The following is a 27,891-nucleotide window of genomic DNA, read 5'->3' on the forward strand; positions in this document are numbered from 1 at the left end:
GTGGAGAATCACTATCCATGAAGATGGAGGCATATCAAAAAGCACTTCAAACGTTTGGACCGAACCAAATAAAAGTTAATTGTACGAGATAAAGTGAGTCCTTAAAAAGCGAACAATGGCAAAAATAGTAGATCAATACTCCATATTTTAAATTTATAATAGTCAAATATTTATTTAGGAAATCATTTATGAAACAAAAATAATTAAAGAGTGATGGAGAGATAACGTTTATTATGATTATTTGGAGTTTAAGGTTTAAGATTTAAAGCAGTGGCGGAGCTAAGATTTTGACTTATGAGGGTTAAAATGTAAAAAACGAAATTTTATAGGGGTCAATATTGATATTGCACAGGACCAATTTGAAAATTTTAAGAAAAAATTAGTTGATTTTGAAATTTCATCAGGGTCAATTGATCAAGGTGCTTGGTCATTGGCTCTGCCCACTTTAAAAAATTAGTTATTTTGTATATAGATAAGGCTATTATTGAAAATAGATTACAAGAGAGGGTATTTCTTTTAAAATTATTTTTTTGTTAAGTATTACTTTTAGATGATGAAAGTAAAATTAATATATAGAACAACATAAAAATTATCTATCAAATTAGTTATATTATCTAAGGTCTTACAATTTTTTTTTAGACTACTTATCAGTTATTTTTTCCAAAATAACAAAAATATACATAAATATAATTTATCTTAATTACTTAACAAACATACGAAATTAAACTGATTTTGCGGTAAATTAAACAATGGTCCTACTACTATAGTAACATATTGTTTATATATTTTCAATAATATTGTAGTAAGTACAAATATTAGTAATGTGTACTTTCACTTTTCTTTCTATCTCAAAATGACTCTTCTATGAAGTATCATATAACAAATATATATTAAAATATTATAGTTAAAATTTAATATTATGAAAATTAATTTTAAATACATATATTAACAATTACATTTACATTTCATATACAATTAAATAGAAACTCCATTCTTTAATTCAAATTAATAATGCATATATAACCTACGCATCGCGTGGACTACTTTCTAGTATTTAATAAACCTTAGTTCTAATGTCATATTAGTGTTGGAGCTTAGCTCAAAGGAGAATGATAGCCATACATATATTACCGAAAGAGTTTTATTTCTTTTTGAGGTGGCCGGATCTAACAATAATCAATCACATTCACACGACACAAAAAAATAAACTTGTACTTTATAAATGGAATGTAGTTGAATAAGGAAGCCATGAAGGGGTATTTAACCAAAGAATGTGAGAGGAGGATTTATTTAGTTCGACATTTATAATTTTTTTTTTAATATTTTTAATTAAGACATGAAATATCGTGTGAATGTGATGTCTTTGACAAAGCCATGTACTAATTATGTTTGAGAAATAACATCACATAAGAGAAGATGACAACAAAATTACTTTTTATTTTTATTTTTCGTAGTCGACATGCATGGTTTTACTCTTTTTCATGTATTTAGAGATTGGTAACCATCTTCCCGGTTTTGCCTTTTGTATACCACGGCGGCTATTAGAACCACTGCCGCCACCACCACCGTCACAGCCAAAAATGCTATAAATCTCACGCTTCTCGCAGGTGCCTATAAGGAAGTAACATATACTAACGTCAGTAAAGTAATCACATGGCAATATCTCCCAAACATATCCTCTATATATTAATAGAGAATCATTCTAAAAAATATGATGATGTGTCGTCGTTAGAGAGTTCGAGACACTAATAAATTTATTGTCCTCATTTTTTTTGGATATTTATACATAATTGCTATTGAATGATTAAGGAATATTCCATATCAATTAATTAAAAAAATCACACATTTCAATTTTAATCATTTTTATAACATATTTAATTATTAAAATATAAAATTATAGATCTAAAATGTTTTCAAAATCCGAATTTATTCACCTATTACGAAAATTGATTAATATTCACATATTTAAAATTTCCAAAATAAAATTATCACAATAATCATTATTATAGTCAATTGACTTATTTAATACCATTGGTATAATATTTCACAGGTCAAACATATTCTTACACAAAAAAAAAAAATATATTTAAAAAATCTAAAATCTTGCATGAATTGAAGAAATAGCGGATTATATATTTAGTTAATACATAATTGTTTGATCTAAACATATTCTAACAGGTTATATATATTTTTTTTACAAACGAATTTTAGATACTAAAAATAATTTGACTCATAACACTAATATCTGCATAGATTTATCCCGCACATAGTGGGGATTGCTACCTAGTTATATGTATATGTATTGAAACCAGTTTGATTTAAACCAATATTCAGTACCGAGTAGTTACCTGAAAAAGATTAAGCAAGGAGTTTTCTGGTTCAGGCAACTGCTGAGCAACGAGGATGTAAAAGAGTCCCATAACTCCGGTATGACCAACGGCACTACTGTAATTAACCTCCAAACTCAATGTCTCTCCATAGCTCACTTTCACTGGATCAGCAGGATAACATGACGTCATTCCAACAACGTAACCAGCTTCGTTTCCAGGTTCAACTCCATTTCCATACTTAGGCATCGAGGTACATATTCCTTCACCGTTCTGATCCACAAACACAAAAGTCTCAAATTTGTTTTCAATCTTTTCGATTTTTGAAGTAGCCTTAAACTAAACCAGATTTAGTTACCTCTCGGGACAGAGCAGCACGGATACCACCCACGTGTTGGTGAGCTACGCCGTAGATAATTTACCCACTAAATGGTATCATGAAGCTATTTTTCTTAACATCAATGCATCCATCGCAATTGGTTTTGCACGGTTCCACCTCGTATTCCACCTGAAAAAGCACACAAAGACCCTATTAATATTGTTAGAGAATGAAGTCCAAGTAACAGAATTAAGCAGATAGGGAAGTTCTTACTGACATGGCAATTATGTTCTATGCTATCTCCTATTGATCTTTTCCAAGAATCTGTAACATCGAAAACATAAACTTTAGCGGGCAAAACAGTGTTGTCCCAATCAACCCATCTCAAGGTATACTTCAAATACAGATTTCTTGTTTTCTCCCCATTGTCAAAACCGCTTTTCACCCGACATTGAGTCTTATCGTAGCAGCAGTCTAAACCTCCTTTGTATCCGGGTCTTAAAGCACGACCGTACTCATCAACTGTTACATTATACAAGTCACACAGACATTCTAAGCATCCTCTCTTGTCTTCCACACCTCTGGTGTCTATTGCGTGAACGTTAAGATGCCATTTGAATTCATAGCCATCAGGTCTTTCCTCAGGATTGTCGATTTCAATAGCGTAAGGATCAGGAATATACGAGGAGGTATGGCGGGTTTCAGATGCTGACCCAAAGTAATATATGAGTGTATTCATGCACAACCCTCCGTTTTTAGCAATAATAATATCCGATGTCGAATCAAGATTGCTTCCGGAATCTTTCCTTGAAAATCCATTATTCTTAAACATTTCTTGACGTGGAAGCTTAGAAGAACCTTTACGCGCATAGTAAGGATAGACATTCCAATGGTGGACATATGTCTCATGTAGAGGGACGGGTTTGCCCGCTTCGTCAACTAATTCAGCATCGAAACCTTTGAGGCCGATATGCCCTCTTGGGAATTCCATGTCGAAGAAGTAAGAATTTGAAACTGATCCTGGACTCATCACCAGTTTTGGTGAGAAAAATACTTCGGATTTTATCTTTGTCCCGGTACCTAGAAAGCCTTGGCTCGGTGATATGGTTGTTGCGAGCAGAGCAAGAACTAAGAACAAGATCAGGGATCCCATGTGGTAACGAGCCATCGTCTCCTGTTTCAAGATTATGTAAACAGAGAGGTAAGTAATGTGATTAGCTATCCCAATAAAAATCATGTTTGTCCACACAAAAAAAAAAAAAAAAAAAAAAAAAAAAAAACTAATAAAATCATAAAGATAAAACATGGTTAACTAGAGTTAAATAAGTTAACCAGAAGATGATAGTACATGGTTGCTTAAAATCCAAAAATTTAAAAACTTTTCAGCAACCCGTGACTCCCTGAGTCAAAATACAGGTAAATGGGAAGCTAATATTTCAAATCATCCTGAAGTAAAATCAAAACTCGAACACGAAAATCTAAACCCCTGGTTTCAGACCATCCATAAAACAGAGACATAGACATAATAAGACTTTTAAAAATTCGAACGTATCCACTTGGAACAATCTTCTGATATTCCAATCACATAAAACGAAGATAGAAACAAAGATGAGAGAGAGATGACGAGAGAATTTGCGTGCCTGGGTATGAATCGGATAAAAACAGAGAATACTTTCCCGCTTGTAATGAATGAAGTGTCTCGCCCAATGAAGAAAACAACGGATTCGAGAGTTATCTCTACTTATTTATCATGTGATTATTACGAATTGTGCTCAATCATCGCAGAGACGTAAGGACGCGAGCATCAGCTGTTACCTGACACGTGTTCTAACAAGTGATCATGTCCTCACGTCGTCACAGACCCGGTTTCATTTTCCTCTGCTTTCAATTGTCCTACCACAAGATATTTATAAATGTGTGATGGTTAATAAACGACCTAAATAATAAAAACGAAAAAAAAAAGACAGGAACATTAAAATATCAGATGTGGTCGAATTCTGATTGGTTATTATTACCAGTTCTCGGCTTTAGTTTGGCTTTTGATGTTGGATTGTACTTTATTCTTATTTTAGCGTGTGAAAAATAAGTAAATGCACAAAGCTACTAACCATAAACCATTTATTTTAGCCACAATTGAAAGTATATTTTGTTGGTTAGGTTGGTGTAAGTTGTCTCAAATATGCCTTATGTTAATTCTTTTTCTTACTGTTTCTTTATATATACTAGGTTCAAACGCCTAGATATGTTTGTTCATTTGCCATGTCAAGACTCAAGATAAACCCTGGAGATCGAAGTTGAAAAGAATAAGATATGTTTGTTCCTTTGTAGGTATCTAGATCCATTGGTGACGTGAATCTTTTTTTTTTTTTTTTTTTTTTTTGTATCAAATATCAATGTGAAGATGGTGACGTTAATTGAACAGAAAGAGACTGAATATCTTGTCTTATTACTTGAGCTCTTACATATACATATATACCAATACAATCTTGTAGAATAAGCTAAACATAAATGCCTAATTACAGACAATATCAATCAAGGATATGTACAGAGTTATTAGCATAAATGGAGATATCATCTTTCCTAAAGTGTTGGTGTCGAGAATCTCTCCAATACCTTCCTTCAAGTTGGAGCAGGATTGGTTGAAAGACCCAACTTGCAAATAATTTCTTCGAATTCGCGACGACCCAATGCTTTGGTGAAGACATCAGCTAGTTGCGAGGCTGATCGAACGAAACGTAGACGTATAAACTTTGCTTTTGCCGCATCACGGACATTATGACAGTCAAGCTCGACGTGTTTAGTGCGTTCATGAAACACAGTGTTTGTGGCAATGTGAATTGCTGCTTTGCTGTCACAATGTAGATCGATAGGTGCCTTGTGCATGACTCCTAAGTCTTCCAGTAGACCCTTGAGCCATTTGAGTTCGCGTAACGTCAGTGACATGCTGCGATACTCGGACTCCGCAGAAGACATAGAGACAACTTTTTGCTTCTTTGAACGCCATGACAAAGGAGAGGTGCCAAGAGAGATAAACCACCCTGTTAACGAACGACGATTTACCGGACAACCCCCCCAGTCAGCATCACACCAACCAGTTAACGTGAGATTATCATCAGAGGATAAGAGAATGCCTTGCCCTGGGGATCCATTTAAGTAACGCACAACACGTAACGCTGCTTCCCAATGAGCTTGCGTCGGCCTCTGCATAAATTGGGATAAGATATGAACAGAGTATGTGAGATCAGGTCGGGTTGCAAGGAGATATATCAAACGACCCACCAAGCGACGATAGCGTTCTGGTTCCTGAAGAAGAGGACTGGTAACGCGACCAAGACTGTGTTGCTGTTCCATGGGAAACGTCTCTGGCGTACTGTCCAAAAGACCTGCTTCCTTGAGAATATCCAATGCATATTTTCTTTGATTTAAGAAGATCCCATCATCTCTCCTTGCTACTTCAATGCCCAAAAAATATTTCAAGGCACCAAGGTCCTTCATATGAAAACAGGAACTGAGATACTCTTTAAATTCAGAGATTGCATCCAAACAACTACCTGTGATGACCAAGTCATCTACATAGACCAGAACATAGATGCAAACATCCCCTTTCTGCAACGTGAAGAGAGAGTAGTCACGGTAAGACTGCTTGAAACCATACTTGAGCAGGGCAGTATGGAGCTTTTCAAACCAACAACGCGGGGCTTGACGGAGACCATATAGAGATTTGCGCAACCTACAGACCAGATTACGTTCACCATTCTCGGGTCGAAATCCTAGAGGCAGCTTCATATAAATCTCTTCATTGAGATCACCATGTAAGAAAGCATTGTGCACGTCCATCTGATGTAAAGACCAACGACGAGCTGCTGCAACTTTGAGTGTGGCACGAATCGTTGTCATCTTAACAACAGGGGCGAATGTTTCAGAGTAATCGACACCTTCCTTCTGATTGTTTCCGAGAACTACCAATCTCGCTTTATAGCGCTCAATGGTACCATCAGCTAGATATTTTATTCGGTATACCCATTTAGAGCCTAAAGCTTTCTTATCAGGAGGTAGCTCCGTGATGTCCCATGTATGATTAATCCCATGAGCATCGATTTCTGTCCCCATAGCAGCAGTCCATCGTTTATCAGTGACAGCTTCATGAAATGTCATGGGTTCCACTCCGGAAGTGATTGCCATAAGAAACGCACGATGTTGAGGAGAGAAATCCTCACATTCCAAGATATCAGACACCGGAAAAGGACAAGTAGGCTCAGGCAGGATCGGACCAGCTTGGACTGTGCGAATAACAAAGTCTTTTAATTTAATAGAGGGCTGTTTCTGTCGCTTTCCACGACCAAGGTCCTCCAGAGCAGCTTGATCGATTTCAGGAGAACCCTCCCTGTCATCGGAATCGGAGGCTTCGACCGTATGGTGACTATCGGGACTATCGGGAGAGGAGGACGATGATGAGGTGTCTACCGGGCATAGAGAAGGCCCACTAGGAGTTGATGGAGATGACGGTGAGAGAGGCCCAGTTGAAGAAGATGGGTCCAAAGAGGGACCAGGCCCAATAGGTGGATTAATTTGTTCTTCGTCATCAACATCCGCTATAGGCGACGGAGGTTCGGGAACAGAAACAGAGCCGTCGACTACTTCCGGCGTGTGCGATGATGGCGAAGGAAGAAGCCAATCACCGTCTAAATCAACATCTACCGCTGGAGCCTCGTGACTGTCAGTATATGAAGGAAACACATCTTCAACAAAGACGACATCGCGAGACACAAAAAATTGTTCAGTTTGGAGATCGAAGAGAGTCCAGCCTTTCTTACCAAAGGGGTAACCGACAAAGATACACTTCCTACTGCGAGAGGCAAATTTGTCACCTCCACGGCGCTGATTGTGCGCATAGGTGAGACACCCGAAGACTTTAAGATTGTCGTATGCCGGAGCAGTCTCATACAAGAGCTCGTAAGGCGTTTTGCCTTGTAATAGAGGAGATGGTGTTCGATTGATGAGGTGAGCTGCAGTGAGAACACTTTCTCCCCAGAATTTGACCGGCAAATTTGATTGAAACAACAAGGCTCTGGCGACGTTTAACAGATGACGGTGCTTCCGCTCAACGCGACCGTTCTGCTGCGGTGTGCCAACGCAGGACATTTGGTGAAGAATTCCTTGATCAGCAAACATGTCTCGCATACAAACAAACTCAGTGCCATTGTCACTTCTAACTGTTCGAATTTTCATATCAAATTGCCGTAACACCAGTTTTAGAAAATTCTGAAACAGAGGCTTGACTTGAGCCTTGTCACGCATCAGATACACCCAAGTACAACGTGAGAAATCATCAATTATGGTGAGAAAATAATGAGAATCACATGTACTAGAAGAGCGATATGGTCCCCAAACGTCCAAATGGATCAAATCAAATATCCTCAACGCTTTATTATGACTGGAATGAAACGAATCTCGAGTTTGTTTGGCTTGCAAACATACATCACAAGATGAAAAATCAGAAACACGTTTACTAATAACTGGAAGCAAATCAAAAACTCCATTAGAGGGATGGCCTAGCCGCTGATGCCATGTATGCTCAGCTCCATCCTTATTCATATGAAAAACATTAAGAACCCCAATGCGTCGAAAGAAGTAGAGACCCTCTCGCAACTCACCGGCGCCAATCAACGTCCTCGTTATACGGTCCTGTAACACACACCCGATGTTAGCAACTTGCATCACACAATCGCAATCCTTTACGAGTTGTGACACAGAGATGAGATTACACCGCAACTGAGGAACTAACAACACATTCTGTAATGAAAAACCATCATCAAAGCTAACTGTCCCTTTCTTAGTTGTTGTAGTCTCATGTCCATCAGGAAGACCAATTTTACAAGATAAAATTGTAGTTATATCATTGAGAAAAGTGGAACTACTCGTCATATGATTAGAAGCTCCAGTATCAAGAACCCAATCAAGAGAATCAGGCTTACCACTTAGACGTTGCGAAGGTGCCTTGGTTTGTTTCTCGAGAAGATGCATCAATGTTTTCCACTGGTCGTTGTTAAGACCAGTGAACCCATTACGAGAAGCTTCACTGCTTTGATCTTCAGGTCCGATTACACAGGCTGCATTAGCCCGTGCCATGCTGCTTTGTCCACGACCACGAGCAGACTTCCCACCTCTCTCACCCCACCACTGAGGATAACCGACCAGCTGAAAGCATGTTTCCTTGGAATGCCCACGACGCTTGCAATGGGAGCACAGAAGTTTGCTTTTGTCTTCTATGACCTCAGGGGTGCGAGAGGTTTGTACTGCAAAAGCCGCGACTTGCCCAGCTTGTTCCTCACGATTCCGTAACACGGTACGAACACGTTCCACATATTTGACTTTGGAATACACTTGATTTAAGTTAGGCAAAGGCTCGCTGCTGATTATTGTTGTACGAAGTCCACCAAAGACTGCGTCATCAAGTCCAAGCAGAAACTGGTGCACTTTATCCTCCTCCTTCTTTTTCTCCAAGCGACTACGCAGATCACATGAACAGCCGCTGCATTGACACGTTGGTGATTGGTCGTAGTTGGACAAATCCTCCCATAGCATCTGCAATTTCCCAAAATACTCAATGAGACTCATGCCTTGTTGTCGACAATTGGCTAACTCAGCCTTGATCTCTTGAATTCTGGGTCCGTTTCCTTCAGAGAAACGATCTTTGATTTCACGCCATAGTTCTTTTGGATCGTCCTTGTTCCCAAGTGTCCTTCTCACCTTCGGCTCAATGGTGTTGAGAATCCACAATGCTACCATGGAGTTGACCGAAACCCAGTCCTCATACTCCGGTGCCTCCTCTTTTGGTTTCACCACTGTCCCATCGACATAGCCGAACTTCTTCTTCACACGCAAGGCAGATCTGATTGCTTGCGCCCATTCATCAAAGTTATCACCGGTGAACTGCACTTGAGCAATTATTCCACCAGGATTTTCAGTAGCGGAGAGTTGATATGTCGAGTTGATTTTACCGACATCAGACTCATTCCTCACAGTTTCACTATTCCCAATTTGTTCACTCATTGTTTATTTTGCCGTGATGGCTCTGATACCATGAACAGAAAGAGAATATCTTGTCTTATTACTGGAGCTCTTACACATACATATATACCAATACAATCTTGTAGAATAAGCTAAACATAAATGCCTAATTACAGACAATATCAATCAAGGATATGTACAGAGTTATTAGCATAAATGGAGATATCATCTTTCCTAAAGTGTTGGTGTCGAGAATCTCTCCAATATTAATCTTAATAAGGCTGAGTTCAACAAGGAACCCACATAATTTATTTTAATTATTTAATTAAACTAAATTACAAATACAAATATCATTGTATTTCAATAGACATTATGCTCTAACTGTTACAGAAATAATATCACATACATCAAAGGAAGATTACAACAAAATAATAATCTTTTATATTTTATTTCTTCGCTATACGTCGTATACGAACATACTTCACTTTCATATGTAGCGATCGACATGGTTTCTCTCTTTTATTCAAGTACTAAGAGATTGGTAACCATCTTCCCGGTTCTGTCTCCCGTATATCACGGCTGCTATTAGAACCACTACCGCCACCACCACCGTCACGGCCAAATATGCTAAAAAGTTCACGCTTGTCACAGGTCCCTACAAGGAAGTAACATATACTTAACGTCAGTATGGCAATATCTCCCAAACATTATATGTATTGAAACTGGTTTGATTTAAACCAAGATTGAGTACCAGGTAGTTAGTTACCTGAAAAAGATTAGGCAAGGAGCTCTCTGGTTCAGGCAACTGCTGAGCAACGATCATGTAAAAGATTCCCATAACTCCGGTATGACCAACGGCACTACTGTAATTAGACTCCAAAGTCAATGTCTCTCCATAGCTCACTTTCACTGGATCAGCAGGATAACAAGACGTCATTCCAACAATGTAACCAGCTTCGTTTCCAGGTTCAACTCCATTCCCATACTTGGCCATTGAGGTACATATTCCTTCACCGCTCTGATATCCACAAACACAAGACTCAATTCAATGAAAATGTTTTCAATCTTTTCGTTTTTGCGGTAGCTTAAACTAAATCAGTCTTAGTTACCTCGCGGTACAGAGCAGTACCGATACCACCCGTGTGTTGGTGAGCTACGCCGTAGACAATATACCCATCAAATGGCATCATTAAGCTTTTTTTCTTAACATCAATGCATCCATCGCCACTGGTTGTGCACGATTTCACCTCGTATTCTACCTGAAAAAGCACAAAAGACCCTAAAATTTTTAGACAATGAACTCGAAGTAACAGAACTAAGCAGATAGGGAAATTTTTTACTGACATGGCAATTATGTTCTTGGCTATCTCCTGTTGATCCCTCTGATTTTTTCCAAGAATCTGTAACATCGAGAATATAAACTTTAGCGGGCAAAACCGTGTTGTCCCAATCAACCCATCTCAAAGTATACTTCAAATACAGATTTCTTGTTTTCTTCCCGTTGTCAAATCCGCTCTTCACCAGACATTGAGTCTTATCGTAGCAGCAGTATAAACCTCCTTTGTATCCAGGGTTTATAGCACGACCGTACTCATCAACGGTTACATTATAGAGATCACAAACACATTCTATGCATCCTTTCCTGTCTTCCACACCTCTCGTGTCTATCGCGTGAAGGTTGAGAAGCCATTTGAGTTCATAACCATCAGGTCTCTCCTGAGGATTATCGATTTCAACTGCGTAAGGATCAGGAACATACGTTGAGGTTTTGCGGGTTTCTGATCCTAACCCATAGTAGTGTCTGAGTCTACTCCTGCACAACCCTCCGTTGTTTACAAAAATAATATCCGACGATCTCGAATCAAGATTGCTTCCGGGATCTTGACTTGAAACTCCCTGATTCCTAAACATTTCTTGCTGTGGAAGCGTAGAAGAGCCTTTACGAACATAGTAAGGTTTGACAACCCAGTGGTGGACATATGTCTCATGTAGAGGAACGGAGTTGCCCGCTTCATCAACCACTTCAGCATCGAAACTTTTGAGGCCGATATGGCCTCTTGGGAAATCGATGTCGAATAAGTAAGCATCTGAAACAGAACCAGGATTCATCACCAGTTTTGGTGATAAAAAGACTCCAGATTTTATCTTATTCTCGGTCCGTAGAAAGCCTTGGTTCGATGATACGAGCAGAGCAAGAGCTAAGAACAAGATCAGCGATCTCTTGTGGTAACGAGCCATATTATCTCCCCTGTTTTGAAGATTATATAAATAGAGAGGTTAGTAGTAACGTGATTTAGCTGATAAAAATCATAAACGTGGGATTAAAGTATCTCAAAACACTCTAAACCTAATTACTTCGTTTGATTTTGATTGGAATCAAACTATCAAAACCACTTGAACCCTAACTTAACCAGAAGACTAAACGTATCCACTCGTAACTATCATGACACACAACCAAGATTCAATTGCAAAATCAAAACACAAAAGAAACAAAGATGATATAGATAAAAGAGTGAGAGGGAGAGATTTACGTGGGTAAGAATTCGGATAAAACAGAGATGAGATGACTGACGTTTTCCCGCTTGAGGAATGAATGAAGTGCAATTCGAGAGTTATCTCTCTATTTATCATGTCTTGTTGGAATTTCGATTAGTTGTGGTGTGCACCATAAGCGCAGAGACGTAAAGGACGCGAGCTTCGTTATTACCTGACACTTGTAAAACATTGACGTCCTCACTCTCGTCACAAATCCGGTTTTTATTTTTCCTCTTCATCAGTAACCTGGTTAGAGTAATCTTTCTTACATCAAAGAACCCACAATAAAAATCAACATAATTACTTAATTTAGTCTCAAAATGAAGGAGATACGGAAATCTAATTTAAGATAGATAAGAAAATAAAGACGTAACGTCACTCACGTACGTGTATTTCTTTGTTGATGTGAAAGTAAAAAAAAAAAAAATAGAATAGTGAAATCTCAAGTTAGCAAAGTTGTTTTTTGATTGCTATACATATGGAATCAGTTTAAAAGTCAATTGAAATCTTTTCAAGTAATGGATATTTTTTTGTAAAAATCTACTAAACATGGAAAACATTGGACTTTAATTAAACAACACTTGATTTAAAACTCTTTTAGTATAGAGTTATATATACATTATTTGACTAAAGAATTTAAAATCTTTGGTTGTATAACATTGGATTTTGGTTAAGAGTTGGACCACTAAAAGTTTTTGGGCTAATTCGTGGTATTAATAAAAGTTGAAGGTCCTCATGACGAAATTTGATTTCCCTACGGGCACGACTAGGGGGTCAAACGGTACACCCAACAACACCAGTGACGGACGAGAGCGACGGAGTAAGTAAGTAAGACGATGACGAACAAGGAGAAAGCGCGGGAAAGAAGAGAGAAGAGGATGCAGGAGATCTCTCTCCTTCGAACTATCCCTTACTCTGACCACAACAGGTAACGAATCAATACTCCAACCTAATTTCTCCAAAACTTACTCTGCGATAATCTCAGGCTCACAGCATTGTTTTGAGCAGATTGAATTAGGATTACTTAAAGATTTGGGTTTAGATTAAAACAGTATATATATATATATATATATATATATATATATATATATACTTTGGAGAAAACTGAAATTAAAGTTTATGCCTTTGAAGCCCTCTTCTTGATTATTTTGACTTGTGAGATTTTTTAGGTGGTGGTCTTGTGAAAATGTAGCAGTGGTGACCGGTTCAAACCGTGGAATTGGACTTGAGATTGCAAGGCAGCTTGCAGGTCATGGATTAACTGTTGTTCTTACAGCCAGAAACGTGGATGCTGGCCTTGAAGCAGTTAAATCTTTGAGGGACCAAGAACAAGGTCTCAAGATTGATTTTCATCAGCTTGATGTCACAGACACTTCGTCGATTAGGGAGTTTGGTTGCTGGATTAAGCAAACATTTGGAGGTTTAGATATTCTCGTAAGATCCTCTTACCGACTCGTTGATCGTACAGAGTAATTCTTCTGTTTGCCTTGATTGATTTATACACATTTTTGGTTTTGTGTTACTGTATGTTTCAGGTGAACAATGCAGGTGTCAACTACAATCTTGGTTCAGATAATTCGGTTGAATTTGCTGAGACAGTTATATCTACTAACTACTTAGGAACTAAAAACATGATAAAAGCTATGATACCATTGATGAGACCATCTCCTCATGGAGCTCGTATTGTTAACGTTAGTTCTCGGCTAGGTAGAGTTAACGGAAGACGTAATGTAAGTAACTCTTTCACTGTTAATCCTTATTTTGTTAGAGGAAAATCTTGTAAAACTCATGTCATTAAATCATATGCATTGCAGAGACTTGCAAATGTAGAGTTGAGAGATCAGCTAAGCAATCCGGATTTGCTGACGGAGGAACTTATAGACAGAACTGTCTCTGACTTCATCAACCAAGTAAAAGACGGAACTTGGGAATCAGGTGGGTGGCCTCAGACATTCACCGACTACTCCCTGTCTAAGCTTGCCGTAAATGCTTACACAAGACTTATGGCAAAAGAACTTTCAAGAAGAGGAGAGGAAGAGAAGATTTATGTTAACAGCTTTTGTCCTGGTTGGGTGAAGACTGCGATGACTGGCTACGCTGGAAATATGCCACCTGAAGATGCAGCTGATACCGGAGTTTGGCTTAGCCTGGTTCTTCCCGAAGAGGCGGTGACTGGAAAATTCTTTGCTGAGAGACGTGAGATCAACTTCTGAGGTTGTTGAAAGTTGGAATATATTCTGTTGCTTTCGTTTAGTGTCAAAAGGTTTTGGAACATCAATCTAAACAGGTCTAAAGTTATTTGGTTATGCGTTTATATATGACACTAGTGTTTGATTTGTCACAACTAATTAAGACATGTTTAGATTAAATGTTTTTAGTCTGTGGTTATAATCAGTAACCGACCTTAGCTCAGTTGGTAGAGCGGAAGACTGTAGTGTTAGCAGACAATCTTTAGGTCGCTGGTTCGATTCCGGCAGGTCGGATTTTTAAAATTTTAATTTTTCCTATAATGTTAGTAATTGACCGTTTTACTCCTTTGACTGTAGTGTTAGCAGTCAATCTTTTATAGGCCGCTGGTTCGATTCCAGCAGGTCGGATTTTTTAAAATTTTAATTTTTCCCATAATGTTAGTAATTGACCGTTTTAACCCTTTGTTACTATCAGTTCCCACTTTTACTGGAATTGTAAAAAATTTAAAACGAAAGGGGAAGAAGAATTTTCTTTAGCTCTTCTCTATACTGAGATACTGTATTAGACTCTCTCAAAAGGATTCTAGTTTTCATTACAATGATGAAGCTTTGTCCTTTCTATATAACAAAAAAAGGTTCTGAATCTACAAAATACAGACATACGAAGAAACAAAACCAACCAACCAATAGAATCATTCAATCAAATTCCAACACTGGTCCTTACCAAGGTTTCAGATCAGCGACCGGTCCTGCTGTCCAGTTTAACAGCTTCTCACCTGGTCTCAGATACACACTCTTTTCATGAGGCAGCTTACGAGCCAACCCATTCAACACTTGATGAAACGCATCTCCTGGTTGAGCCGGTTGTGGGAACAGCATTGCTTGTTTCATGGATGGGTTTGCCAACAACCTCTGTTTCCTCAGTATAACCTCTGGTGGGATCGATGTGAGTATTGTGTCCAAGTAAGGAACATCCTTCTCATCCACAAACACGCCAATCTCTTCCCAAGGGATCGCATCTGCAAAAGGTAACACAATGTCGTCTGCTATTATCACAGGGATGCAACCAAAGATCACGGCTTCCACCAGTCTTGGACTCCATGGGGCCCATCCAAGCGGACATAAGCAGAAGATTGCTCTCTGCATGTCCTCATAATATGTTGTTGGGTGCTCTGTTGAGATGTCGAACAGCGGATTGTCTTTGAAGTTTTCCCATACAGCTGCTCGTGCGCCTCTGTGCCCATTGAAAAACAAAACATCATTACTAAGTATAGGAGCAGTACGTGGCGGTAAAAACAGTCGATGAATCTTCATTGCTTTGTTAAGTTTCATATCCACAATTACAAATCAGTAAAGTAATTATGAACTGTTTAAGGTGATTTGTGAAAACTTTTGAAACATAGCTAAGCATTCTTATAAGAAAAAGTTACCTCGCATAATAGCCACCCTCAGGATCATTTCCCACATCATAAAACAATCCTCTGAAATAAACAAAGATGGATCGAGGAGTTTTTTCAGGAATTAAGTGTGACTGCATCTTCTGTGGTGGAGCATACGGAGGAACAGTGATTGAACCCTCTTTCAAGCAAACATGATTCCTTTGACCAAATGTCTGCACCAGTGTAGCTCGTTGAAGCAAGGTTAGTATTCCTCTTCCTATTGCCTTCTCTTCCTGCCACAGTCAAACACAAACAAGATATTACTTAAGACAGGTTAGCAACATTGCAGGTAAATATATTTGTATCACTGCTCAGGATAACTATTTCTGCTGCATCAAAAAGGCTTTGCAAGTTAAATGCCACTATGAGTGTGGAGGCATTAAGATCTACTGAACACTAGTTATAGACTTTTGGTTCCTAGTTTAGTCCACGAGGAACTATACGTGAGACCATGATGAAACAAGTGCACAACTTAACCCGAGGACTCAGCATGGAACAGTGATGCTGTATGGAACAGTGATCAACTCACAAGTTGCAGAACTGGAAATAATTCAGAGAGCAAGTTCAACATTGGCACATAACCAAAAGTGTAGAGGCATTGATAAAGCAAAAGCCAAATTAGGAATTTAGGATAGGAAGTAAAAAGAGAGATATTTTGTTTACTTGATAATGGAAACAGGCTCCAAAGTCATGAGGCACGACAAAGAAGTGGTCAGCTCCTTCAGTGCGATTCCAGTAAGGCCAGTTTGAAGCAATGAGCTGAATGGCACTTCTCATCATTCGTGGAGATTTAAAAGGGAGAGGAAGACCATTAGGAGTGAGATCACAAGTGGTGTAGACAGGAACGTAGAACCAATCAGCTTCCTCGGGATTAAGTGTTCGAACTGGGCTGGACAAAAGAAAACGCTGCATATATATCTCAGCAGCAAACATGTGGTTAAGACATCTCGGATCTTTCTGAAGTATCTTCTTATTGTATTTACTTGGAAGCTCATAAACAAAGACTTTCAGCCTTCCCACAGGATCATCTTCCAACACATCACCAGCACTACCTATAAAAAAAAAACAAACACACACTTCAGTTTTTCACATGATTCTTCTTGAACATCAAAACACTGAATCCACAAGCAATGACTGAACTGTATAATAGCTCAACTATAATGCAAAATCAAAGTAAAAGCTCAAAAATAAGGCATGAATCTTGCTACTAGTTCATCTTATTATACATTTTTCCCCAGATTCAATTAGAATCAACCATAGATAACCTCTACTATAATAAGAAACCCTAGTCTTCGCTTCGATTAAAGAACTAAGTAATGACCACACAAACTCACATACTGAGAATCCCTAGAACTCCAAGTAACGAGCTGAATCCAAGTAAAAAACCATGAAATCAATCACTAGAATCCATAGATTGAGCTTAATCACTACACAGTTAGGAAGATAGAAATCACCTGAGATTCGCTCAGTTGGTTGACTCCGACTCAAACGGAAAGCAGAAATCGTCGAGAAAGTGAGGTTACAAACAATGAAGATCAAAACCCAGCTCCACAGCTTCATTTTTCTTATCTCTTGTTCTCCCCGAGAACCACCTAAGATCTTTCAAAATCCCAGATTATAGGAAGGAAAACATATAAAGTATATAAAGATCGGCGAGAACAGTTGAAATGTCAGGGGAAAAAAAAAATTAGTTGCTAAGAAAAGAGTTGGCCGAGAGATTGAGACTTGGAAACTGGAACAGAAGATATAAAATTCGCCAACCGATTTTAGCTAGATCACGCCCAGAGTTGACAGCGAGATCACAGCGATTCTCATTTTTTGAAGAAGATGCGTAGAAACGAGTAAGAAAAAGGGAGAAGAAGAAGAAGAAAGAAAGAAAGACAGAAGAGAGATTCGTCTATGGCCTATGCGACGTCGTTGCGCTGGGATCCCATTTTCGTCAAAGAGAGAAAGAGAGAGAAGTCGTTGGGGTGTGAGATGACCAGTCAACGTCAGCCACTTTAAAATTTATTATTATTTATATAATAACGACGTAATGGACTGGGCCGAGATATAAACTGTAAAGTAAGCCCATTATTATAAGGGCCCAAAGGTAAATTTTTACAATTTGTTTGTTTTGTTTTTCTAATAAACACTAATTAATTATTACTTAAATAAAAATACATGTGAAATTGATACTGAGAGAATAGGGTAGTAATAGGGGGGCGTTAGAACATATAATTCAATCTTTTCAGGATTCTAAAACTCCAACAGTTAAATAACAGTGGTGAGAACAGTATTTTTAAGAGTACAACTAGTCGCAACTCGCAATGATGAAGGGTGATGATATTATTATAATACAATGTACCTTACTTATACGTAGTATCAATAAGACAATAATGTTTAAAAGATTTAATAAAAAGGAAATGAGAGAGAGAGAGAGAGAGAGAGAGAGAGAGAGAGAGAGAGAGAGAGAGAGAGAGAGAGAGAGAGAAAGGACAAAAAAGAAAAGGTAAGAGAGGAAACTGAGGAGAGTGAGACAGTCAAATACAAAAACTACACAGACTGAGAGCAGTTTCTCAGAACTCCGATTTGACCTGTCGTTTCCTCATTGGCTAACTCTCCAACACTAAAGTTTTTTTATTTTCGGCTAATTTTCCTATGTTTTTTTTTTTTTTTTAAACACTATTCTTTGTGTTCACTGTTTACTGCCCCAAGTTACGTAACCGATGTCCAATCCTATTCCCAGTTCCATTTTCCAAATATACATTTTGGCATTAAAAGTTCATTTATCCGGGTTTTCTCACTATTGTAATTTTTTTTTTTTTTGCTGTAATAAATTAACAAAAAGCTAATAAATGTAACATTTCTTTACATTAAATGAAACCTTTATTTACGTTGTAGGAAGCAAATTTTTTTTTTTTTTTTTTTTTGACAAAGGAAACAAATTTTCTTTTTATATAAATGCTAAGTCCAAATTCCAAATGGGAGAGGGGTCAGGTGTGTTTCCAGTCTATCATCTAATCCCACAAACTTTGGGTCTAATCTCTTCTACGATCCCTTACGTGTTGTCATCTCCGTAATTTGTATTTACCCCTATGCCCTAAAAGGCTAAAAACACATACTATGAAACACATTTTTTGTATTTAAAAAAATCCATTTTTTTTAAATGTAATTAACAATGCTAAATATAAAAACCCACCATCCGAAAATAATATTATTTTATATCTTTTTAAAACACAAAACTTTTCTTTGTATTAATAAAATCAGGATTTTTAAACATAATTTATAATTTGCAGTGATATATATATAACCTACAATCTTAAAATAACTATTTTTAATATAATGACAATTTTTTTGGTTGCTATAAATTAAAAATCTCAGTGTATAGTCACGAGATTGTGCTGATAGTTCTTATCATAGAAAAAATTATTTTATCGCAAAAAATTGTACGTAACTTGTGGATAAGACGACGTATATACTAGTATATGCATGGATAACGGATTCATTCAAAGTATCTGAATGATCCACAAGCGAAAGAGTGTGGTATCATGTCAATATATATAGTAAGTGTTAGTATACGTGTACGTAATACAAGTTTAAACTTCAAATGTTACGTATTCTATATAACTTACAAATACACAATATTGCCAAATTCGTGTTCATATCATATTTTTAAGTAGTTATAAGTTGGAAACTATATGCGCAACTACAAACAAAGATGCGAATGATTTGAATATATATATATATATATAAACAATAACAGAGGAAAGGATCATCACAGTAGAAACCCTAATCATTTTATATTCTTACGTGTCAAATTACGAATGGTCATAATCAGAGTAGAGAAGAAGAAAGAATGTCGATGAATGGAAAAAGTTTGACTTGTTAAGTCCCAACTGTCAATTTCCCAGTAAGACACATATCTTCTTTACATCTACACATAAATGCTTTATTGCAAAAATAACGATATAAAAAAAGAATATCACAAAAACCTAGTATTTATTTTTTAGATTCTTTACTGTTGTATATATAGAAGTTGCTCGACTGGTCATTTTTACAATAAAGCAATCAGCTCAAACAGAGTAAAGAAAGAGAGAGAAGAAAGAAAAAATAAAAAGAAAAAAAGAGAGAGTGAGTGATAGAGAGAGAGACTATGGATCCTGAAGGTTTCACGAGTGGCTTATTCCGGTGGAACCCAACGAGAGCAATGGTTCCAGCACCATCTCCGGTACCTCCGCTGCAGCAACAGCCGTTAACACCTCAGACGGCGGCTTTTGGGATGCGACTCGGTGGCTTAGAGGGGCTGTTTGGTGCTTACGGTATACGTTTCTACACGGCGGCGAAGATAGCAGAGTTGGGTTTTACGGCGAGCACGCTTGTTGGTATGAGGGACGAGGAGCTTGAGGAGATGATGAATAGTCTCTCTCATATATTTAGGTGGGAGCTTCTCGTTGGTGAACGGTACGGTATCAAAGCTGCCGTTAGAGCTGAACGGAGACGATTGCAAGAAGAGGAAGAGGAGGAATCTTCTAGACGCCGTCACTTGCTACTCACCGCCGCTGGTGATTCCGGTACTCATCACGCTCTTGATGCCCTCTCCCAAGAAGGTACAGTGATATTGAATACATATCAAAAATATCGCACGTTTGATATATATAATACTGTTCTATATATCTATGTTCACGTGACTAGTAGAAACATATTTATGAATCTTCCCAAAAACACATCAGCAATTATATATAGTTGTGATCTGCATAATTTATGATTAAGCTTCTGATACAAAATACAGATATTGTTTTGAGCCTCTCGAGTACAACTTCAAATTCTAAACATATATCATATATATATATATATATATATATATATGTCTAACGATAAATAAAAAATGCATAATTGATAGCACTATTTAGAGCTAGTGTGTATGAAGTGGTAGTCTGGTTATAAGTGATTAGACCTAGTGCAAGAAGTACGAGGATTAGTATCGTGTATAGTAGGAAACTCAAAGAGTATACGCATAAACTTGATTAAAATAATGTTATAGTGACAAGTTACATATGTAGATGATTGGACAGGGTTATCAGAGGAACCGGTGCAGCAGCAAGACCAGACAGATGCGGCGGGAAATAACGGCGGTTATTGGGAGGCAGGTCAAGGAAAGATGAAGAAACTGCAACCGCAAAGAAGGAGAAAGAAACCAATGGTGGCATCAGTTGAAACCGACGATGACGGAAACGAAGGTGAGGATGACGACGGGATGGATAACGGTAACGGAGGAGTAGGAGGAGGTAGTAGTGGTGGGTTGGGAACGGAGAGACAGAGGGAGCATCCGTTTATCGTGACGGAGCCTGGGGAAGTGGCACGTGGCAAAAAGAACGGTTTAGATTATCTGTTCCACTTGTACGAACAATGCCGTGAGTTCCTTCTTCAGGTTCAGACCATTGCTAAAGACCGTGGCGAGAAATGCCCCACCAAGGTATCTTTCGTGATCTAATCCTAACCGTTCATTTACTTTATGAGAAAAAAACAAAATAAAAATTGTGTCGGAATTAATGGGGTATGGTAGGGAAACTATAGACTATAATCATGGACAGCTGTTCTAAAAGTAAGTTTGACAAGTCACGAGTACTTCAGGATTTTTTATTTTTAATTTTAATTTTGGCTATGTCTGGCATAGATTTATAGGTTCTGATATTTTGTTTTTTCTTTTTAGTTACCATCATGTCTTCAGAATAAATATTAGTTAGATTGCAATTTTAAAATTTTGACAGTAAACCGTACGAAGACGTGTCGAGTTAGGGAAAGGACTCTGTTGTTTTTGGGTAAAACGACATGAGATTGTTAGATACGATATCCTCATTCGTTACATACAATTTCTGCATGCATTCACAGTTCACACACATACGTATAGGACTTTTCGACAATTAAATAGGGATATTTGTATCTATATATATATATAAATAATATTTTTAGAAACAGGCTATTGCTCAGCGGATAATAGAGGGTCTTCTTTCCTCTAGTGATGATAGTACAGAATCCATGAGCTCTGTGCCATTGCTTTGCTTGTACAGACGCACGTTATTAAAATCTGAGGTTTACAGATCATAACCAGAAAACAAAAAAAAAACAAAATTTCTAATTTTATTTGTTTTCTTTCTAAATTTATTGGTCTCAATATTTTGCTTATCATTTTTCTTTTTGGGTGCAGTTACTTATCTAGACTAACAAGTAATTAATTTTCTATTATGGAGTTGCTCTTTAATAATTTTTTTTTGTTTGATTTATTATATTGTGTTTAATGTGTAGGTGACGAACCAAGTGTTTAGGTACGCGAAGAAGTCTGGAGCGAGTTACATAAACAAGCCCAAAATGCGACACTACGTCCACTGTTATGCTCTCCACTGCTTAGACGAAGAGGCTTCAAACGCTCTTCGGAGAGCGTTTAAAGAACGCGGTGAGAACGTTGGCTCGTGGCGTCAGGCTTGTTACAAGCCACTTGTTAACATCGCTTGTCGTCATGGCTGGGATATAGACGCCGTCTTTAACGCTCACCCTCGCCTCTCTATTTGGTATGTCCCCACTAAGCTGCGTCAGCTTTGTCATTTGGAGCGGAACAATGCGGCTGCTGCTGCTGCGGCTGCCGCTTTGGTTGGCGGTATTAGCTGTACGGGATCGTCGACGTCTGGACGCGGTGGATGCGGCGGTGACGAGTTGCGTTTCTAGTTTGGTTTGGGTTGTTGCGGTTTACTTATTCGTTATCCTAAAATTCCTAATTAGTTATTAGTCTTTAGTTTAATTAGTCCTTTTGGCTAATTTGTTCTTCTTTTTCTCAACCCCTTTTATTTTTGCTAATGTTATACAACCCCTAGTTTAACCCACTTTGTCAAAATCAAGGCAATTTGATACAATTGAGTTAAGTTTGAGCATTGAAAGTAAACCATTCGTAAACACTACTTCTCCATAGAGAAAAAGAAACAAAAGAAATGTGATGGTTTTTGATCAGAAAAATTACACTCTAACATTATACTGTAATAACATATTGTAAGGTTTAATTAGAGTGCTGCTTCTATAAATAACATGCTGCTTCTATAAATAACATGCTGCTTCTATAAATAACATGCTACTTTATTAAATACTTTAGTGAAGTAGTTAAAAAAAAAATTATAAACAACATATAGAAGTAGCATTTTTTGATTTTTTTTTTTCGTGATGTTTTGCAAATAAAAATGTCTAATAGTCATTTTTACCTAATTAATTTTCATAGTCATTTTGTGCATTTATCCTAAAATATATTTGGGTTAATAAATAATGGGCCAAGCTGATTCGAGACGTACGATGGGCCGGGATTATATAAAATTGGTGTGCGAGAGAGATTGTTAAACGGCGAAAACTCAAAGAGGAGAATTGAGTAAACGACGACTGTTTGAAATTCGAATCCTTTCTCTTCCGACTTGTGATATCACTTCACCTCCTCCTACAATGGAGTTCCCGCCAAGATCGTTTTATCCACGGAGGTTTCAGGCCTCTCCGGCGCAACACACGACGGTGGAGAGTGCTGCAGCAGTATCGGCGCCAGATCTCCGGGATAAGCTCGCGACGCTGGTCGATCGCAACAAGAAAGTGAAAATGGCGTACAATCAACTCCAATCGCAGATCGCGTTCGGCCTTGTCGAAGTAAAGATACATCCTCTTCTCTATTGTGCTAGATTTTGATTTCTTCTCAGTAGATTGAAGCTCAATTTTGAGTGTTACAACGGATTTGAGATAGGTTTATCGTATTCTCTGGTTTGGTAGATTCGTAGATTCGAAGCTTGATTTGAACGATTCTGAGTGTTGCAACGAATTGGAGAGAGTTAATCGGATTCTACGGTTTGGTAGATTTGTCGATTCAAGCTTGATTTGAACGATTGAATTTGAGATAGGTTTTCGTAATTTAAAGGCAGGAGAAGTTTTCGAGTCTTTGGCAATCCCTTTGATGAAGCTGGTTGGGCTGAAGACGTCGGAGATGGAGAATGAAGGGAGAACCTCCACCTTTATTTTCAATACTGTGAGTTATATTCAATCCTCATCTTCTAGAAATTATGCTTCAATTGCATAAAATTTCAGATCATTATTCTAATGTCATCAGGGAAGATATCATATGGATACTGCCCAAAATGGAACCCGGTCTGGTGATCTGAACAATCAAATTCGCAGTTCAAAGGTAGTATACATCATGATTCTTATAACATCTTTCTGCCTAGTTCTGATATAGGTTGAATGTGAGCCAATTAATATGATTCTGAATCTGTAATGTGTCTAGTCAAGATTCATTCTGGTGATGCTTTATATACGTGTGCCTATTTCTTGCTATAGATGGAAATGCCAATAAAGCAATTTGAGTCTGAAACTGTAACTTGTCTAGACAATTTTTACTTCGTTGATTGTTTATATAGTATGTCTAACTTATTCTGCTAGATATTGAATGCAAACCAATTGATATGCTTTTGGAAGATTCCTTATATATGTATGCCTAGTTCTGCTATAGAGAGCCCTGGAGAGAACCAATCAATGTGATTTGAAACTGTAATGTGTCTAGTCAAGTTTCATTTTGGTGATTCCTTATAACTGTTTGCTTAGTTCTGCTATAAGATTGAATGTGAACAAATCGTTAGAATTGTGAGATGCAGTTTCTCTAACCCAAGTGGGTTTGTTCCTCAGAAGTTCATGTGTTGTATTGTGATTCTGTAGGAAGAAAACTATGCTGCTAAAGTCGAATCAGCGGGGAAAGAGATCCTGCACAAACATAAGGGGCAACTGAGACAGTTAATCCATATGCTGAGGCAAATTGAAACACAAGTGAATTCACATCGGGAAGAGATTCTGCAGATGGTTGACGATCGCAGAACCTACTTCCAAGATTTCATCCAGAAATCTCTTTATTACCTAAGCTCGGTTCACAGCAAAAACCATGACACTTTCCCTGTCACAGTGAAGCTCCTTCGTGTCCTATTTAATAACATCAATGAGGTGCTTGGTTCAGTAGATACTGGTGTCAATGATCTTATGCAGGCTTTAGCAAAGAATATGTGTCACCCGATGACCAAGTACGTAGGCAACTTGGCAGCTGAAATAAAGCTTGGCCCTTGTGTGGAACTGATGGATGTAGTGAATGAGATGGAGAGAGCAAACGCAGCTACAATGAGAGAGCTGCAAGATGCTAGAGAAAGGATTAGACTTGCAGAAGAGACGAAGATCGACGCTTTACTGAAGCTGAAAAAAGCTGAAGATCATGTTCAGAGAATGACAACATCTGCCAAATATCTTCTACCCTCGAGTCAGAAGAAGAAACAAGCTGAACATTCTATTACCGGCAAGGTATAATTTCGAGAATGAGTTTTGTTTATGGAAAGCTCCGATGATTAACAACACTAAAACGTTTGTTTTTTTCATCCTTTTGTCCATGTAGCGTATTAGCACAGAGGGAGGCCGACAACACGAAGAGAAACTACTGTGGGAAGTACTGAGCAAAAGGAGAAAGCAACAAGAACCAGATAGTCCAATGGGACCTAAAGAGCTTATCAGACAAGCAGACACAAAGCAGAAGCCATTGGTGACAATTCGACGAAGTGCAAGGTTAAATTCTCAAAAAGCCCGTCCTGATTCTTTGATCCCACTTGGTTTGTCACCTTCTGCTAGAACAGTAACCTGGAGGTAAGTAAAGTAAGCACAAGTCTCACGCATTGCATCAGAATCTATCCACAATATGCTTCTTTATTACTTAGAATCCTTTTTTTTTTTATGTCATTAGTTACACTTTGATTAGCCTTGGTATTTCTTGAGAAGATCAAGTCGTTGATAAACCGTGATGTGAATTTCGCTGTGACCAAAATATGTATAATCAAAGCGTATAAATTCAAATCTAAAAAGTTAGGGACAAAAGAAGAATATCTTTAAAAATTAAGGGATTGTGCTCCCCAATATCCACGTTTTATTAAAGTGGGCCTAAGTTTTAAATTGAAGGCCCAATTTTACCTTCCGACGTCGGTTAGGGTTCTTTATTGATGATATCACCTGAAACACCTAGTTTCTCCCTCCGCCTCCGTCACAGAACGCAGAACTAGGTGGTTCATCGTGGTCGTCATATCCCTAAATTCCTCGATTCCGATACAAAAATAAATAAACTTATAACCGTCTCTTGTTCTCCGGGTAAGGTTCTCAAGGTCGATTAGCTTCATACACTTAACGACTTGTCTCTGTTTCGAATTCTACGTTGTGTGTGTTATTTCTCCATTCTGTTACGAGAATTCTTATACCGTACTTACATTGTCAGGTATTTACACATCTGTCGAAGTCTCCAATCATCGGTTCGATTAATCACTAACAATGGTATGTGTAATTTCCCGATTAGAGTCTGTTTTATTGAAATTTATAACAAGTTAATAGTGAAATCAGCACAAATTATTGAAATCGTGGTATCTCCGTGACCTTGATTACTTGATCCTGTTGAGCTGTGTACGTTTCAACAGTTTCTTAAATTTGTGTGGAGGCTGCAAGAAACTATGATATTCTCAGTGATTGATTACGTTAATTGAAAATTTTCATGAATACTTGTTGTGTGCAGGCTGCAAGAATTTTGGCGAGTGTGATTGTGATGGGCTCTACAATCATAGGTAGGGCTTGTGCTCAGGCATATCGTCAGGCGCTTGCAAGTATGTCTTTTAAATTACAATGTTCTTCTGCTCTGCTTTTTCTTTTGTTTCTGGACAAGAATGAATTTATCAAAGATTCGTTCTTTGTGTGAGTGTGTATGTGTTTAGAATGGTTGATAAACATTGTTTGGAATGGTTAACAGATGCATCAAGATCCGGGGTTGCGCATGAAGCAGCTCAAAATTTGAAGAGAGGGAGCAGAGGGATGTTAAGTGAACTAGAAGCTAGAGAGATTCTTGGTGTAACCGAGAAATCATCTTGGGAAGAGGTTCTTAAGGTATAGTTTCTACTGCTAATTGAAAAGATATACTAAAAATAACCTTTTTTCTTATTAAGATTGTGTTATGATGTTTTTTTTGTAGAAATACGACATATTGTTCGAACGCAATGCACAGAACGGAAGCTTCTATCTCCAATCAAAGGTCCATAGAGCTAAGGAATGCTTAGAGACTGCATATCAGAATACTAAAACAAGCGCATGATCAAGTAATAAAAAAACTTTTCAAGCAAAATCAGGAATATATATCTTTTGATACAAGTTTATTAAGTTTTAGATCGATAAGTTTGAAATCTAAGTGAGAAGACGGTGGAGAAAGCCGCAAAGTTTGAAATTAGAGGAGGTCGGTGTTGCCGGAGTGCTGACAGTTACCGACTCACCGGCCGTTGTTAAAGTCTATTCTTTTTTTTTTCAGTTGACTTTATTGTTCTTAGGTATGCTCGTTGAATTATCTGAGATTGAAAAATCTGTCTATTCTAATGCCAAATATATTGACCAACAAAATCGCACGTAGATAAATCACGTTCCTAACCAATTTATCGTTGATTATTTTTCAATTAATCACGCAACTTTATGATGAAGTATATAGTTCGGTGCGGTATCTAATTTTGTTTTGTTTCTATTTTAGTCAAGAGATTTTAAAAATACACAATGTGTTTTGTTGAATACTTTATATTTCATGTTTGATAGTCAACTAAACTGATAGAGTTGCACTAGGGTAGTAAACAAAACCAAGTGGTCTGACACAAGACTTTGAAGTCCAAGTCCAAGTTTCCAAGTGGCTTTGAGATTGATTGCGCAAAGTTGCGGCGGTGTCTATTACACGTCTAAGCCGCTCCGAACGCGAATAATATAGGGTTTTTGAATCATAGTACAAAATTACACAACCGAATCAAAGATTAAGAGAGGAAGCTTTTTATTTATAATTTGAAGTTCGGATGTTTTACTTGTGCACAAGTCGGCCACCGAATATTGTGTTTCACACCCTAAACTAATTACTGATTTTGTAAAAACTTATAAAGTCAACTAAAATAATTAAAGTGTTTGATGTGAACATATGATTTGATTTTGCATAGATGGTATTACTAGCACTGAGTTGAAGCTTGGTCAAACATTAACGGAAC

The 27,891-nt window shown here is 37.7% G+C and overlaps 6 protein-coding genes, 1 non-coding gene and 1 pseudogene across 14 annotated transcripts; 5 read left to right on the plus strand and 3 right to left on the minus strand.

Moving 5' to 3' along the window:
- Window positions 1-1,362: 1,362 nt before the first annotated feature.
- Window positions 1,363-4,532, minus strand: LOC104739215 (uncharacterized; annotated as a pseudogene). The gene is made up of 5 exons (XR_015571399.1): window positions 4,287-4,532; window positions 2,924-3,820; window positions 2,686-2,835; window positions 2,349-2,600; window positions 1,363-1,611 (listed from the first exon to the last, which is right to left on the minus strand). The product of XR_015571399.1 is annotated as an uncharacterized LOC104739215 (transcript).
- A 5,432-nt stretch (window positions 4,533-9,964) lies between these two features.
- Window positions 9,965-12,509, minus strand: LOC104739210 (uncharacterized). The gene is made up of 5 exons (XM_019237875.2): window positions 12,189-12,509; window positions 11,002-11,905; window positions 10,767-10,916; window positions 10,424-10,675; window positions 9,965-10,312 (listed from the first exon to the last, which is right to left on the minus strand). Exons 2-5 carry the CDS (start codon window positions 11,893-11,895, stop codon window positions 10,181-10,183), a joined length of 1,428 nt encoding a protein of 475 aa, XP_019093420.2. The 5' UTR covers window positions 11,896-11,905; window positions 12,189-12,509; the 3' UTR covers window positions 9,965-10,180.
- A 367-nt stretch (window positions 12,510-12,876) lies between these two features.
- Window positions 12,877-14,561, plus strand: LOC104739243 (short-chain dehydrogenase/reductase 2-like). The gene is made up of 4 exons (XM_010459533.2): window positions 12,877-13,120; window positions 13,362-13,626; window positions 13,728-13,922; window positions 14,007-14,561. Exons 1-4 carry the CDS (start codon window positions 13,029-13,031, stop codon window positions 14,403-14,405), a joined length of 951 nt encoding a protein of 316 aa, XP_010457835.1. The 5' UTR covers window positions 12,877-13,028; the 3' UTR covers window positions 14,406-14,561.
- A 29-nt stretch (window positions 14,562-14,590) lies between these two features.
- On the plus strand, window positions 14,591-14,675 carry TRNAY-GUA (transfer RNA tyrosine (anticodon GUA)). The gene is given in 2 exon segments: window positions 14,591-14,627; window positions 14,640-14,675. It is a non-coding gene; the product is annotated as a tRNA-Tyr (tRNA).
- A 233-nt stretch (window positions 14,676-14,908) lies between these two features.
- LOC104739253 (putative beta-1,4-xylosyltransferase IRX10L) lies at window positions 14,909-17,814 on the minus strand. Its single transcript, XM_010459562.3, has 4 exons — window positions 17,275-17,814; window positions 16,484-16,872; window positions 15,812-16,053; window positions 14,909-15,615 (listed from the first exon to the last, which is right to left on the minus strand). Exons 1-4 carry the CDS (start codon window positions 17,378-17,380, stop codon window positions 15,102-15,104), a joined length of 1,251 nt encoding a protein of 416 aa, XP_010457864.1. The 5' UTR covers window positions 17,381-17,814; the 3' UTR covers window positions 14,909-15,101.
- A 2,035-nt stretch (window positions 17,815-19,849) lies between these two features.
- LOC104739273 (protein LEAFY) lies at window positions 19,850-22,702 on the plus strand. 2 transcript variants are annotated; one of them, XM_087491389.1, is made up of 3 exons: window positions 19,850-20,409; window positions 20,875-21,275; window positions 22,106-22,702. In XM_087491389.1, exons 1-3 carry the CDS (start codon window positions 19,956-19,958, stop codon window positions 22,520-22,522), a joined length of 1,272 nt encoding a protein of 423 aa, XP_087347515.1. In that variant the 5' UTR covers window positions 19,850-19,955; the 3' UTR covers window positions 22,523-22,702. The 2 variants fall into 2 exon arrangements, with proteins under 2 accessions (XP_087347515.1, XP_010457875.2); XM_010459573.2 differs by having other exon boundaries at window positions 19,854-20,409; window positions 20,863-21,275.
- A 481-nt stretch (window positions 22,703-23,183) lies between these two features.
- LOC104739299 (uncharacterized) lies at window positions 23,184-25,496 on the plus strand. The gene is made up of 5 exons (XM_010459604.3): window positions 23,184-23,473; window positions 23,739-23,846; window positions 23,928-24,002; window positions 24,530-25,156; window positions 25,248-25,496. The coding sequence occupies exons 1-5, from the start codon at window positions 23,279-23,281 to the stop codon at window positions 25,494-25,496; spliced, it is 1,254 nt and encodes a 417-aa protein (XP_010457906.1). The 5' UTR covers window positions 23,184-23,278.
- On the plus strand, window positions 25,422-27,271 carry LOC104739290 (mitochondrial import inner membrane translocase subunit PAM16 like 1). Of its 6 annotated transcripts, none has more exons than XM_087491412.1 (5): window positions 25,422-25,492; window positions 26,112-26,167; window positions 26,403-26,451; window positions 26,634-26,767; window positions 26,853-27,271. In XM_087491412.1, the coding sequence occupies exons 2-5, from the start codon at window positions 26,165-26,167 to the stop codon at window positions 26,970-26,972; spliced, it is 306 nt and encodes a 101-aa protein (XP_087347538.1). In that variant the 5' UTR covers window positions 25,422-25,492; window positions 26,112-26,164; the 3' UTR covers window positions 26,973-27,271. The 6 variants fall into 6 exon arrangements, with proteins under 6 accessions (XP_087347538.1, XP_087347530.1, XP_010457894.1 ...); XM_087491404.1 differs by having other exon boundaries at window positions 25,434-25,492; window positions 26,403-26,490; XM_010459592.3 differs by lacking the exon at window positions 25,422-25,492 and adding an exon at window positions 25,787-25,987 and having other exon boundaries at window positions 26,403-26,490.
- Window positions 27,272-27,891: the final 620 nt, after the last annotated feature.

The sequence above is a fragment of the Camelina sativa genome, chromosome 2 (assembly GCF_030686135.1).
Source record: "Camelina sativa cultivar CO46 ecotype springtype chromosome 2, ASM3068613v1".
Lineage (NCBI taxonomy): Eukaryota > Viridiplantae > Streptophyta > Magnoliopsida > Brassicales > Brassicaceae > Camelina > Camelina sativa.